This window comes from Cucumis melo, chromosome 11 (assembly GCF_025177605.1).
Source record: "Cucumis melo cultivar AY chromosome 11, USDA_Cmelo_AY_1.0, whole genome shotgun sequence".
NCBI classification, from domain to species: domain Eukaryota; kingdom Viridiplantae; phylum Streptophyta; class Magnoliopsida; order Cucurbitales; family Cucurbitaceae; genus Cucumis; species Cucumis melo.
Window position 1 is genome coordinate 1,836,657 of NC_066867.1, and position 15,985 is coordinate 1,852,641.

The 15,985-nt window shown below is 33.5% G+C and overlaps 2 protein-coding genes across 3 annotated transcripts; both read right to left on the reverse strand.

The window, feature by feature from the left end:
• Positions 1-216: 216 nt before the first annotated feature.
• On the reverse strand, positions 217-8,428 carry LOC103497417 (uncharacterized). Of its 2 annotated transcripts, XM_008459605.3 has the most exons (14): positions 8,217-8,428; positions 7,874-8,030; positions 7,639-7,728; positions 5,008-5,073; positions 4,869-4,934; positions 4,577-4,662; positions 3,926-3,971; positions 3,613-3,667; positions 2,336-2,412; positions 2,095-2,242; positions 1,865-1,989; positions 1,670-1,774; positions 1,168-1,332; positions 217-561 (listed from the first exon to the last, which is right to left on the reverse strand). In XM_008459605.3, exons 2-14 carry the CDS (start codon positions 7,889-7,891, stop codon positions 499-501), a joined length of 1,110 nt encoding a protein of 369 aa, XP_008457827.1. In that variant the 5' UTR covers positions 7,892-8,030; positions 8,217-8,428; the 3' UTR covers positions 217-498. The 2 variants fall into 2 exon arrangements, with proteins under 2 accessions (XP_008457827.1, XP_008457826.1); XM_008459604.3 differs by having other exon boundaries at positions 7,874-8,414.
• Positions 8,429-8,858: 430 nt separating this feature from the next.
• On the reverse strand, positions 8,859-14,911 carry LOC103497416 (triacylglycerol lipase OBL1-like). Its single transcript, XM_008459602.3, has 6 exons — positions 14,598-14,911; positions 13,723-13,916; positions 13,276-13,309; positions 12,717-13,116; positions 10,650-10,860; positions 8,859-9,379 (listed from the first exon to the last, which is right to left on the reverse strand). The coding sequence occupies exons 1-6, from the start codon at positions 14,890-14,892 to the stop codon at positions 9,029-9,031; spliced, it is 1,485 nt and encodes a 494-aa protein (XP_008457824.2). The 5' UTR covers positions 14,893-14,911; the 3' UTR covers positions 8,859-9,028.
• Positions 14,912-15,985: the final 1,074 nt, after the last annotated feature.

The following is a 15,985-nucleotide window of genomic DNA, read 5'->3' on the forward strand; positions in this document are numbered from 1 at the left end:
CAAATGACCATAGTCGTATTCTAGCAATACACATAACATCTTTTATCGCACTTCAGTTTTTATTTAAAACAGAGCCCTACAAAATAGCTTAATTTTAATTGCTTGAAATTTTTATTATAAAGGGTAGAACAAGCAGAAGTGATTAATTAGTAGTCACTGTTCTGTGGCATTAGATGCCTCGTGAATATAATTAATTGCCCGTGGAAAACCAAACCATTCTAAAAAGAAAAATTCGTAAAATGAGTTTTCTTGAAGCAAGAGTTAGAGAAGAATACAACTAACTAATAACTTCTAACCAAGGGTACAAACAGCCAACCTACCCTCCAAACCCTGACCTAGAATCCGACACGTTATGTTTCAGTTAGGAAAGAATGCAATAAACATACATCCAAAGATTACTCTACAAAGGCCAAAACTCAGAATATGTTGCTCATAAATAGGGCCGAGGAATTCATTTCTGTTGATTTATTTATAAGAATGAAGGTGTGGTGGCTCTCTCTAGTATGGCCGATACCTCCAGTCCGCTCTAGATGGTCTTCCACCACCAATTCCATAGCCCCACTGTATCAAGAATAACGAACTAATCTTAAAAACAAACAAACAAAACCACTCAAAAGGTAACTATCATAAACTCTTACTTGTGTTGTATTGTTTACTCCAAAAGGCACTTTCTAAAATTTTAAACTAAACATTTAAATGAACTCTCAAGTATTTTTTCTAATATATACTTGCTAGTGGTATCTTCAAACAATGTCACGACATCAATGCCCGTTAAAGATTAAAATTATTTTATTTTATTATTGTTATTTTTAAAAAAATATGTGAGCGTTTGTGTCGTGTGGCAACTCATTTAACTGTACAACATTTGAGTGTCAAGAAAGCTTGTAAGACATTAAATCCTAGATTGGTGAACTATCTTTTATTATTATGGAGTTTCTTCTAAAGATTCTAAACTGAATAGTCCATCTCATGATATATAATTAAGGTAACTTATTGATAATGTACCAAATTAATCTCAACATGGCGAGTCTTTTGGACTTTTTAGAAAAATGGATTTACCAGTAAATGTAAAGATCACCTAAATGTGGTGGACAACCAGCCAACCACCACCTAAACTTTAGGCAACTTGAATATAATTCAAATAGGAAGCAAAACAGAAGCACTTACATCATCGAAGTCCAGGCTTCCGTACATCCTTCCATAAGTCCTCATAGGCCCCACATAGCCGCCAAAAGAGTCAGCAGCGCTATTCATCATAAAAGTTCCACTGGCTCCAGATGCTCCAGCTCCAGCTCCAGCATCATCAAGAGGAGTGGCTGAATCAATAGCAACCTACAGAATCCAACGGTAAGATTATATACATGATTGAAGTAAAAAGAATCAACGAGCCCACCACTGAGAGAGCCTCAACAGAGGAAACAAAAAAGAAAATTACAGAAAGGGATCCGCACCCAAGAAAGTTCGAACTTAAAATGAGCATGTAATTGCACTTTAGAAAGTGTGTGGATGTTTGTAGTGTATATATGGAATTCCAGTGTTTCATGTCCATGTCTACAAGCATGTATATATCAATTAGGTTATAATAATAAAAACTCTATTCTAAATGTTCTAGCAACGTTCAAACAGACAATTATGCTTCCTTCTAGTAAGCAAAGTGACACACATATACCTGTTGTCCACAAATCTCATGAGATCTTCGAGATACACGATCTGCTACACCATCTTCAGCAAAAGTTACAAAACCAAAACCTCGATGGCCAGATCTTTTAGGATCCTATATAAATCATTAACAACTGGATCTTTAGGCTTATATCTCTAATCAGCCGGTCTCACAAAGTCAGTATTAACTAAATCTAGTTTTTACCTTTGGAACATAGACATCCAGTATACGGCCAAATCTACCAAAGTACTGGCGAAGATCATCAGCAGATGCTTCTTGTGGGAGCCTACCAACAAAAATCTTTTTTCCCATCCCTCGAAATTCCCTTCCTGATCCAATTACAAGGTAAATCATCATAACAATGTTTACCTAGACCAAGCATCACATGAACAAGGGTACATCACATGAACAAGGGTCCTGTCAGGGATACGTACTCCCATAAACTGAGCCTGGATGGTCATATAAGGTAGGAGCACCAAGTGCTGCATATCTAGTTGCGGCAGAAATATAAGCATTGTATGCACCATATCCACCCCCACCACCCCCCTGCGGCATTTTCCCTATGGGCCTGAAATCATCATCCTGGAAACATAATATAGGAACCTTTAATTAGACGTACATATTTAATGCTGACTGAAAATTATCCAGAAGGTAAACATGGTGTTAAATTCTTGCCTTGGGGGTCGCTCTATCAACAACCACAGTAGAACCTCCTAATTCATGAGTATCAGCCATCAAATTTTCCACAGAATCTGCAAGATAAGATAGAAAACCTTCAGTGTCTTGAAGTGGAAACCATTGGCAACCATGAAAAGGAAACTTTTTGTCAATGTGAAAACAATGCAGATTTTCAAGAAAAAAATTAGAAGATAGAAATATCAAGCAAAAGGTATGCTAAAAAGGGGCAAAAACCCTAGAGAGCTTTCTCATGAAGCACGATGAAGTACAACCAAAGAGAGAAAAATAAAAAACAAAAAGTTTAAGTTAGTCACAAAGACACAAATGAGAACTATTTAGAGTAGCTACCAGCTGACAAAACATTATGAGCAACAGTTTTAGCAATGAAGCAATGATTATGAAACATTAACGTGGGTACATCCTATCCCACGCACTCTCAATTCACTAAAACTCAGCTGCTTATACTCTTCAACTAAATGTTTCATAGAAAATCCCCAGAAAAAGGAAAAGAAAAGAAAAATCCATCCTAAAAACAAATATGATGTCACATTTTATTTTTAAAATCTAATAATACACTTATTTCAATTTACAGTCTTAAAAGTATATATTAAAGTTATTAAAATTTACATCAAGCATTTTTTGTGCAATTTCACCTCAAACTTTATTGTTTATGACATAAGTTACTGCTTATCTATTTATTATGATTAACAAATGTTCAATGCATGTCAATCAAATTTCCTCAACTCGTAGTCCATTTGTACCAAGGGCAACTAGTGTCCCATACATGTGTATTAAGCTAACAAATATCTAAGCATTGGAGTGTCCAACGCCTCTTGGACACCAGCAGTGCACACATTATTCAAACTTAAGTGTACTGAGCTTAATAGGAGTAGGACAAAATCATTGATAAAACGAACTTCCTCCGTCTGTGAGTATCTGGGTCAGCTTACCCATACCTCAACTAATTTCATGGGACAACTCGCTTGACCCTACAACATTTGAGTGTCAAAAAACCTCTTAGAATATTAAATCCTAGGTAGGTGGCCACCATGGATTGAACCTATTACCTCTTAGCCCTTTATCAAAGGGATGCTCCCTTATTCACCATTAGGCTAACCCATGATGGTTATCATTTTTTTTTCTTTTTTTATAAACTTTAAATTCAAGAAACAAGGCAAGACACACTACAAAAAGGTTGACTTGTCTTACCAGTGAGACTAAAATTGGCAACTTGAACTCTACAATCATATATCAATATACAAACATAATCCAACCTGAACTTGCAAAAGTGATGAAACCTATTCCACGATGGGTTTTTGATCCCTGGTCCTGAATAATTAATCAAGTAAACATTAAATCATGTCAGTAATACACTATAGATTGTGCACATAAGCATGGGTGAACCATATGTTGTCATCAAATCATCATATAAAATAATATTTCCTAATTTGCTTAGTACATGAACTCCTGATAAGTGAAAGTGAAAATAAAATATCCCTTCCTAATTTACTCTAGCACAAGACAGTTGGTAACTTGGTAGTAGAACCACAGAACTAATTTCCCACTTTAGTAAAAAAGAATCCGTACCTTTGGCATGTAAAGATCTGTTATCTCTCCATATTTCTCAAAATGACTGCAAGAAAATATTAAAAAACCATAAATGAAATGTGTTTCTCTTCTAAAAGAGCCCAAACACAGACAACAATACGAAGAACACAGTAATTAGAATATAAATTGTCCTAAATATATAGTTTTTATACGTAAGGAAATCTGAAGTTGGTAAGCCTGTGGATCTGTATGCTATAGAAAATACTGCTGAATTTTACTCCGAAAAATATATTATTTTGTCCAATATCACTATTTTTTTTAGATACACTGTTCAACACATGAAGGATAGAATAATATTATCCTAGCTAAAATGTCCACGTTCTGTAGACTTCAAGTATGGAGCGACCCGAAAAAAAAGGAAATATGCTTAAGAAAGGGCCAGATTTTTATCATAAATCCTCCTTAAAATTAACCATTCATCCCTAATCTATAAGATTCTTCCATTTCAGTTCCAGAAATGAACAAGTTAGTTGATTTAACATTTAGACAGCTATCAAGATCATTACCAGGGGTTGCATTTCAAGTCAAAACATATGTTTCAACTTCAAATGTGACAACCTCATCTTTCATTTTCGAAAGGTCAAAAATAAAAAGAAAAAGAAGGAATAGCAGAAAATCACAACAAACTACCTGCGAAAGGCAGCCTCGGTCACAGTTTGTGAGATTCTTGCTACAAAAATCCTTGTGACTCTCTTAGGAGGTGCTCTCATCTCCTCCTGTCAACAGAAAAATATGAAGTCCACGCCCAATTAAGTTGAATGCATACACATCAAAACAAAGTACTCACACTTCTTATGATTTATTTATTAAAAAGAAAAAAGAAACAAACAGGAAGATAAAACAAAGACCACTCTGCATAAGGAAAATGTGCGCAAGCGAGTGCAGACAAGTAAAGAAGAGAGAGCGAGAGAGACAGACTAACTTTAGGTGTGGCAACTTTAACTTCCATCATTCTGTTGCCAAGAAAGTGCTCACTTGACAGTGCATTCTGCAACAGAGAGATGTTAGGAGTAAACAGACATCAAGTCCATTGAAAGAGAAAATGATTAACATATTCCTACCTTAGCATCTTCATCGGTTGCAAATGTCACGTATCCAAAACCACGAGACCGACCAGTTGACCTCTCCTGAAATTTAAAAAAAAAAAACATATGGCTATAAAGATAAAAGAACTAGAAAATAAAAGGTCGTAACAACACAAAATTGGTCTCAAAAAGCATTCACTATCTTCATGTGTAGAATCCACCAGTAAAACAAAGCCAATAAAAATCTTATTTCATCAAGAGAGCAACTTCCATTACGTAAACGTTAACAATAAATAAATGAAACTGCAAAAGTTACAAAACACGCACAAAATCCATAGCCCAACAAGAGCCACCAGGAGAAAACTCTAAAAGAGTTCAAATTTCTAGAGAACAAGGCCAAATGAATGGTTTGGAAAATTTCTTAGAAGTAGACGCCTTAGGTCAATGGCCATGTGGCTTCAGAAAAAGTGAGGCGCCCTTCATAGGGCTTTGCTTGAAGTCGAAGCGTCGCAAACTCACAAAGCTAGGGATGCACACTTTGATGATTGAAGCCAAATTTTTCTTTTAAGTAATGTTTTATGAAGAAACTAAAATGTATTCATAAAGAGGAATCATTTATCTCCGCAATCTCTAATAAAAAGCTCGGTTGATGGAGGACAGATTAGAGTAATTTTGGTAAATCCCTAGGTTAATCCTTTTTATCCTCACTTGCGTTTATTTCCTTATAATTAGGGGCCCCTCTCCAATATTGAATACACTTTGATCGATAATGAGGTTATTGTTGTTGGATTCTTGGAGAATTCACTCCTTCGTCCTTAGTCATTCCTAGGTTACATCAATTAGGTATCAGAGAAATCACTTGAGCCAATGTTGACTACCACTGGTGGAAGACCGAAAAACTTTTGCCAATAATCATCATGAGCTATGTTCGTTGTAAACAGCAATGTGTAATTACAAGGAGAAACCTTTTAAGGTAGAAGAGCTTCATAGAATCGTCCTTTGCAAGACAACAAATATGTTTAGGGACAAAGATTACTATCTTGGTAATGAAAGACAAGCCAATTCAAGAACACCCAATTCCCACATCAACCCTACAGGCTACAGCAATGGAGGAGATGATGGAAGAAGAGTTCAAAATACAGCATAACTTGAGAAAAATGATTTAAAATTTGAATTACATTTCAGAGAACGAGAAGAATTAAATAAAGGAACAGTGTTGTTTGAATGATGCAGAAGTAATTCAACAAAATCAAGAATTCAATCAAGAGAATGAATTTGGGCAAAAACCCATATGGAATTTTCAGAGAAGAAAGAAAAAAGCAAATGTGTGGATGAAGATTTGATCTTGTAGAAGCCACACGAAGTCAAAATGAAATTTGAGCAACCAAAGTCAAAGCCAAATCGAGGAATGAACACCGAAGTTGCAAATATCAACACGAAAAACCAAGTCGCAAGCATGGGAGGAGGTTTTGAAATAGTAGACAAGAACTTAAGTAAAGTAATCAAACAAAGAAGAAGAAGAAAGAGAATTTGAAGATCTTGAAGCAGAGGAAGAAGATAGCAACCATGAGCGACTCAATTCAAAATATGGTGAGAAACCTAGACATTGTCGTGCGCAAAGATGATGAGGTCGGCAAGATTTTTTTCCAAATCGGAGCTTGGACGACCCAATCCAATGGAGAAATCAAGCGTGATTGTTGAGAACAAAAAATTAAAATGAGGAGGTGACGAAGTAAATTTTGGTTGCAAAGAGTTTCTCCGCAACACCCTCATAACCAATCAACCTAACCCGAACCCATTCCCAAGCAAATTGAGAATTGTAACACTGATAGTCTAAACCCATGTGATTTGCGTCAAATATTGCAATCCACGTCTTCGAACAATTTTTTGGGTTTTTAAACCCTAGGCCCACACAGCCAGTCCCAATTCCTAGCCTATGACCCAACCCATACCCAAATGACTCAATCCATCATCCCAAAACACATTAAATTTTCTTAAAAAAATTTCTGAGTTTTCTTCACCAAACGATTCTTCTGCAGGTGGTTTTTGGTTTGTTGCATTGGATGAATTCATTCTTGCAATGCTAAGCCTTTTTGTACCTAGGCTGTGTTTCTTTGATCAAAAATTTTTTGTACCAGATGTAGATAGTTGGTTTCATAGCGCTTCATTACATGAGTCATATCATCTTTTTAAAACTCAGAAGACAAGTTTCTTTGGGGAGGGATAGAATGATGGAGGTAGGATTAGGGTAATTTTGGCAAATCCAAAGGTTTATCCTTTTTACCCTCATTTATGTTTAGTCCCCTATAGAAAAGGGTTCCTCGCATGAGTTTAAATACACTTTCAATGAAAATAAAGTTTCGTGATTTGATTCTTCAAGAACTCACTCCTTAGCTTACTCATTTCTTAGGCACACCATATACATTCGCCAACATTTCACTATCTTAATAGCCATAATACTATTCATTTTCGTGTATAGAAAATATTATTTAAAGTAATTTATAATTCTGTGGCTTGGGCGGGCTTCAACCCAGAGGACCATTGCGGTAGAGTGAGCAGTCACAGTTCTAATAACACTAGGTTCAAGACAAAAGCGTGCTTTTTAAAAACCATAGAAAGAACGGAAAAATGAATGTAGTACCACAATAAGAATAGCAAAAGGCAAACCTTCATAACAATACAATCCTCCAACTCCCCAAATTTGCTCATGTATTCTCTCAGCCCTTCTGTATCGACGTCCCATGGAATACCAAGAACCTAAATTTCATTAAAGAAATAAACAGAGCAAATCAAATCGGTAATAAAAAAAACCCAATGGGTAAACCAGATTACTTAATAGCTTATACAGCTGAAAAATCACAAAGACGTAGCTAAATAGGGAAAAAGAGAAGAAAATACTAACCACCAGCTTCCGATCCATGATGAATGGGCGCAGGTAAGACAGAGAAATTGAACCCTAAAAGTGAAAAAGTATATCACTCTCTCCTCCTCTTCTTCCTCGCTCGCTCGCTCGCTCAAAGACCCACGCTCACTCTCCCCAAATCTCTCGCACTCGCTCCCTGCACATGATAACAAGAAGAGGCACACCTCTTTCTCACACACAATAGCTAAATACCAGAGCAATCTCACCAAATTCATCATTTTTTTTTCCCTGTTTCAAATTCTTCTTTGCGAATAAAGAGCTCAAAATAACAAATCAAACAGACAAAAACAGTAGATATTCGTGGATAACGCGCTCAACTGACCTTTTTATCAAAATTTCTGAGATTTCAAGAAAACCCTAAACGCAGATCTCCTCTCTCTCTCTCTCTCTCTCTCTCTCTCTCTCTCTCTCTCTCTCTCTCTCTCGCTATCTCTCTCTCTCTCTCCTCGTCTCTATCTCTCGCGCCAGAAAGGGCTTTAAAGCCGTCGGGCTTCGCCCATGTTTAAGGTCCTCCAGTTTTGACTTTGGCAGCGCAATGAAAAAGTTGTTCAATGCGATCCCCTACTACACCAACAATAGTAGTGCTGCATTCGATTTCTGCCACGTGTCTGTCTGTCTATAATCGTATGTTGTAGTGTTCCAGAATGAGAAAATTGCACACCTAACCCACATTTTGGAGGCCCAAATTGGAAACTTGTCCACTCCTCAAAACCATTGGTATTGTAGGCTTTTAGGAAGGGGGAAATGATGGATGATAGAACCCATTCGCCACCTTCCAAGTCTTAAGTTTGTCCAAGGGTAAGGAACTAGGTTTTCGTATGATCTCCTGGCTTGGTTCTTAATCAAAAGGTAATCCAACTCTAATTCTTTCGACATATATTGATTTAGAGATTCGATGAATGATATTAGTTGATATTCTAAGATGTCTATCTGATTAGTCTATCACATTTTTCTGCTGATAAAAAGTAAATTTTTTTCTATATTTATAAACATTTTCAACGATTTAGTCATTTAAAACAATTTTTCTTGTAATTAACATAGTTTCAAACATATTTGATTACTTTTTCAACAAGTAGTCAAACACACATCTTACACAACTTATAAGAATGCATCATCAAAGTTATAAATAAAACTTTAAAAGATTGCCTCTTCGTGTTCGAGTTCGATATCGTAACACGAATCTTCATCCGACAAATAATAACTTTCTACAATAACATTATCTTGAAGATTGATAAAGAGAGATTGAGATCCCAACCTAGTTAGATTGACATAATCTTGCATATTGTGAGCTACTAAACCTGGGAATATAAATGGGAATACAACACTCATAAGTCTAATTGCTTTCAACAACCAAGTTTCTGTGTACTCAGGTCCTTCAATGTAAGGAATCAAAAAGCTTCTTATTAGCTCCCATAATGCAACAAAAGAATGTTGTATCAGTCCACTAAATGAAAAGTAGTTTTTAACTGCCTCTTCTTCAACTTCCTGTCATTGTATGTGTATATAGATTAAAAAAAAAAAGTGAGTAGCTTTGAGGTTCGATGATTCGAATTTGATAGAAAATATCAAAGTTCAAATTTTATAGAAATATCACTGAAATTCTGGAAAACTTTATGAAAATTGATACTATAACTTTGATTGTGGCTTGATTACTATAAATTAAGACAATACACTTTTAGATGTAGAGGTCGATGAAGTGTGAAAAACAAGATAAGTAGAAAATAATAAACACCAGAGTGCGTTTGGGGGAGGAAAAGAGTTATGCAAAAAAAAGATTATAATAATCCTAGAATTATGATAATACTAGTGTTATGATAATATGTGTTCGGAGAAAAGGTTATTATTGGTAGTGTTATGCTAATATGTATTTGGGGGAAAGAATATGAAAGATAGTGTTTGAGGAAGGGATTATAATAGTGGTGTTAAATAATATGTGTTTGGGAGAAGGATTATGATTGTAGTAATTTAAAAGATAATAATAGAATTTGGATTGGATTATTTGGGTAGGGTAATGTAGGGTTGTAAAAAAGTAAAAGAGATGATAAGATAGGATTATTTAGAGATTAGGATAACCCTAATCCTCATTTATCATGTTTGGCCCAATTTCCTAATCATTTTCCCCCCTAAAACTCCACCCCAAACATACTCTAATATTAATTGTTAGGGGTGTAAATGGGTTGAATTCGGTTGGAGGACATTCTCAACCCAATACATATTTTTGGATTGGTTGGGTTGGCAATCTGAATAACCCAAATAATATTTCCAACCCAACCCATATTTTAACGGTGTGAGTCAAAGATGGTGAACGCCGAGACGAGAGGGAGAGTGTGTGAGTCAAAGATGAGGCACGATGTGAATATTGAAGTTGAATGAAGTGATGAATGAGGCATGAGTCTGTCACCTTACTTCTTTTTTCATTTACTGAATTAATAATAATAATAAATTAATAATATAAATAAATATATATATCATTAACTCAGGTTGGGTTCGGTTAAACCAAAATTTTCAACTAGAGACCCAACCAAACCCAAATTTTAAACTAACCCAACTCAATTTTTATAATAATATGGATTGGGTAGTTTGGGTTATTTGAGTTATCGGGTTACTCTTACACCCATAGATATTATAGTTAATTATAGATTATAATATTTATAGTTGGAAATACCAAATTATTATAATGGAAGCCGTGAGCATCTCTACAAAAAGTTTGAAAGGAGAAAAGATATAATTTGAAAATGGAGATTGTTTTTATTACCTTTCCTTTGTAGCAACTATTAAAGTAGAGGCAAGTACCAAAGTGTTGGAACATGAAATTTGGATTATTTGTGGGCAATCTTGTGACTATGTCATTACTATAAACAAATCTGAAGTATCTACAACCATGTTTATGTAGCACCTTTTCCATGAACTCTTTGAACTTGTCATTCCCAACTCTAGGTTGCCCATAAGTGTAGATCCCATGAAGCCTTCATTAGTAGTTACCAAATGGTATAAGATGTAATTAATTAAATATTAATTTTATTGATGATTTTTCATTTTGTTTAAGATGCATATATAATCACATGACAAACTCAAAGTTAAATTGCATTAAATAAACATAAAGTGAAGCATCAATCAAGGAAGCAGCCACTCTTTAAAATATAGTTTAGGTGGAGCTTATGGACTTGAATCTCATTTTGAATACTTTGAAGTTAGTGGTTGTTATGACATTTTATGTACCTTTTGGAGTAGCAACTAGATAGCATAGTCTAATTTGTTCGGTAGAATTAAGATTTTGGGGTATTTGGATGTATAAGGAGGAGTTATCAAGTTTAGATCCATAATTGTAAGAAGTTTATAAGATATAAAATTGATACTTTTTAGTGGTGAGAGCCACTAACTTTTTGAACCAAATAAAGAGTGGAATTGATGACTTCATGCTTTAGAAGGGACCAAACACATCTTTGATATTCTTGGAAATGCAACGACAATGACGTTTGAGGTTTCAGCTTTTAGCCTATAACTAAGTTTTTTGTTACAATTTTATATAGTCTAGCTAGGTTGTATGCTTAGAACTATTCAAGTTTAACTTATTTTTTTCTTGTTTGTGAATTATGTAGATCTCACGTCTTTTTTACTTTTAGAAATTTGATCGTCAAAATTAATTTAGTTTTTACGTTATTTAGTTGATTTCAAACTAATTTATATGAGTTTTGAAATCGAGTTATGTGGATCTTGTTTATTAGTAAGTTGATTCTAGATTTAATTACCGTAAAAAGTTCTTTTAAAATTCAAATTTTTTAGGGTTGTATATATATATTTAGTTTATGCACATGCACAACTTAGCTCATGCCATAATAGTAAAACTTAATGGATATAGGCATGTTTCCCGACCAACGAGCCAATTAGAGATTTTAAAACATAAAAAAATACTTTCAAATAAAATGGGACTAGAACCAGAAGAAATTATTTTCCATAGTTTCTCTATTTTTGTCCAATTTTTAAAAACGTTCCTTAAATTTTGAAAACAAGAATGGTTATCAAACATTTTTATTTCTTAAAAATGAGAAATATTATAAACAAGAAACGAACGAGAACGTTATTAAATTAAATTATATTTTTCATTTGTTATTTCTCTTTCTCCCAATGAAAATTAAATTATATTATCTAAAATTATTTTATAATATTTATTTAAAATAACAAATTGACTAACAACTAGTTCTTTTTAAAGATTAAATAAAGTAAATTAATTACGTAAACTAAATTTGATTGAGTTTTAATACTTTATTATTACATAAAATTGTTAAAAAGAGATCACACAATGTAAAGAAAAAGCATTATCTATTTATGTCAAAAATTTGATAACATTCCTATGCACAATAAAACAAAAATCTTTAATTCTCAAACATTCTTTTTTCGATATTTTAAATTTTCAAACATTTATAAATTTTGAACAAAAATAATTTTAAATAATTGTAAGGGTTTTTCAAATGATCATTTTTTACAATTTTAAAACCACTCATCTCAAAAAACATACGTGATAAACTTAATCCAAAATCCCGAAATAAAAACTATAATAAAATAGCCTAGAAGTAAATTCGACTCACTAATATTGACATGAAGATTGAATATATAGAAGTCGAAGATTCAATCTCTCAAGTAATCACGTATAATATTAGTATAACTTCAATTCCTAGTTAGAAGTTGGAAGTTGAACCCCACGTGTAATTCTCGTACTAACAAAAATCTCAAACACTAATCAAGATAATGCAATTTAGCTTAAAAAAAAGTAGAAAAAAGGAAAACAAGACAATAATGCAATTAAAAAGAAAAAAAGTAGAACCTGTTTAAAAGCCATGTTTCTTCATGTAAAGCAAGAACAGCAGGAAACAGAGCAGCAAGAGCACCGCCTAAGCTATGGCCGGTGATGATGAACTTGGCCCCCCGGTTCAGTTGTAGCAACTCCTTTAGTTTCTGCCTTATGAAGTAATAAGCCACCCGTCGGTCCGGGTCGAGTTTTACATCCTTGGGCCAACCGGTTTTCCTTTGCAAGCCAAGGGATTTGATAAAACCACCATGGATTGCACCCATCTCCTCAAATTCGTACCAGGATAGGTCAACGTCCGTACACCATGCATTTGCATCAAAGAATTCTGTTCCTCTAAAGACAACGAGGATAATGTTTGGATTTGATGTTTTATCTTGGAGAATAAAGGCAGTTGTCGTGTGTTTTTCTTGAAAATCTGTATGAATGAGCTATATTCGTTTTATTATAAATTGATTTTGAAATGAAATTTCACGTCAATTATAAACTTTATTATTTTGCTTTAAGATATTTTCGAGCTTAAGACAAATTATGAAATGATATTACTCAAATATATAGCTTATTATTTAATTCTTACCATTCCAAAAATGATAGAATCCGATCAATTCCATCTGCATAATAAAAAAAAAAAAAGAAACATGACCATCGGTAGTTTACAAATTGCAAGGAAGGAATGCCACTATATATTTTCCGATAGAAGAAATATAATGGTTACAAAAAGGGATCTAAGTTAACACACCCTGCTCCGTAGATGTGCTTGTTGTCATGCAAGAAGCGGTGTGACTTTGAGTATCTTGACGCACGTCAAAACGCCAAAACACTTCGTCTTAAGGTCTTTAAGCTTTGTTTAAACGACCAATAACTTTCTTTTTCCTTTGTCTTAACTTATAACTTTACAAGTATATTTTATAAAACTTATTTAAACTCTGGCTAAGCATTCTACCAAAGTCTTGTTTGATAATGATAATGAGGAAGGAAGGGAGGTTAGGGATTGGTGTTAAAAAGTTAATTATTAGAAATTTACCTTCCAATGATCTTGGACAGTGATTTTAACAAAGGCATGATTCTCATAGGAAAGCTTTGAGGCCATAACAGTAAGTGAAGAAAAATATCTATAATCTCCAGCCTTAATGCTGCTGTCAAGTTCCACTCTTCTGTCAATTTGTCCAATGAATGACATGAACTTCTCTGATTCTGCTTTTGGGATTTCCATCTTCCCTTAATTCAAACACAATAATTCAAAAAACAAAATCAACACACTATAAAGTTCAGACATTTGAATTCGTAAGCTTTTTTCTAGTAGAAAAATATATGATGGTTTGATTATTGTTTTTATTTTTATTTTTTAAATTGTATCCTGGCTTATCTCACACCTTTTTTAATCTCTCATGGTTTTTGTTTTTCCTATGGTTTGAATTTTGTGTGAAACTACTTGAACCCATGTGATTTTAAAACACCCTTTACACAATAATAATTCATATGAATTTGGTTTGATTAAGTTTGATCTCAAGCACTCTATATATAGCTAATAGTTCATTAATTACCAAACTGTTAACAATATTCTTAATTTGTCACACATTTTCTTTGCAAAACCACAATGGAGAGATAGAGTTAAATGAGCATATAATATTTATATTCAAGATGAAGCATATGTGAAAGCTTGACAAAGGCAAGTCATTGCACGTCTTCAAATTAAACTCCCTAATTCCACAAATAACCTCTCTATGTTAGATTATTTAGGTTAAAAGAAAAACATGCATAACACACCCGTTTTCATCTCAAAAGTCGATGATACGTCAATTTTCACACAATAATTGTCGAACGAAAAAAAAAAAAAAAAAAAGCGTAACTGTATAAGTAATTATAGGAAAGGAAAATTAGAAAGAAAGTAGGTCAAACCTTGAAGCATAAGAAGACCACCATTAGAAGAGACCAAGTTGAGGCAAAACTCAACAATTGAGCCAAGTTTGGCAAGTAGTTTGCTAAACAATAGAAGAAGTTTTTGAAAGAGAAGAGAGAAAAACACAACCATCAATCTGTTTTGAAGATAATCGTCTTCTCTATCCTTTTGGCTATGAACAAACCCCATTTTATCAATCCCATTGCTCCATAGCATTTTAAAGAGATTATAGAAACTCATCTCTTGAGGAACTAGCACAACATAATTGTTTGAAAAATCATGGGATGTACTCATTTTTCTTTTTTTTCTTTTTCTTTTTTTTTCTTTTTTTTGTCAACCTAGAAAGTTAATTAGGTTTATATATATATCTGTTGTGTTTTTTTTGGTGTGTTTAAGAAGGTGAATTATTAGGGTTTGCTTGATGGTTTGGCAATAATGGATTCTTTTTGGGTATAAAATAATGTGAAATGGAATAATTCTATTGTTGTTTGTGAGTGATGATTTTGTATGTTATTTCCATCAACTTTTTGTGCTTTTTTGCTTTGGGCAATTTCATCTTATCCATTTCTTCTGTTCATCGATTTGGTATATAGAGATTTTGGGACTCACATGTTCGTTGTTTTTCTTTTAACAAATATACAAAGGAATAGGAAAGATAAGGAGGCACACCGAAGTATATATAGAAGCTTATATAGAAGCTTCATCTTTGTTCTAGTTCGTCAACTTTAATTAAGTAGAGGTTGGTTTTTAGTTTATGTTATTTTAAAGAGACTAGATTTGTTAGTTTTTTTGCAAGTTTTTTTAACTATTAAAAGATATATTAACATGTTGCACAATCTATTTATAATAGAGGCAATGACTATAGACTACTATTTGATCAATATATATATAGATAGACACATATATAATAGTCTATTATGATCTATCGTAGATAAACTGTTATACTTAGCTATATTTTATAAATATTTTGGTTTATTTTGTTATATTTGAAAATAATTCTTAGGATTATTATTATTATTTGATCAATTGCAATAAAAATTACCTTACTAAAATTAAGAATTGTCGAAAGTAAAGGAACTAAAATCGAAAACAATTCAAGATTTAAGGATGACATGGGGAAATTTAACAAATATTATGTCCAAAATTGAAATGCATTTATCTAATTATGAGATATGAAATGTGACTTAAAATTGATAGGTTAATGGCCGAAGGGGCAAGAGTTTTGGGAAGAGGTGGTTGCTAGATTAGTTGATCACTATAGGTGTGTTTGCTATAAAAGGTGGTCGTTTTAGCATCTTGTCGATGATGATTTGTCTCCGAGTAAGAAAGGCGATGATAGTTGCTAGTGGTGGTTGTTGGCAGAGGTGAATTTAAACCAAAATTCAAC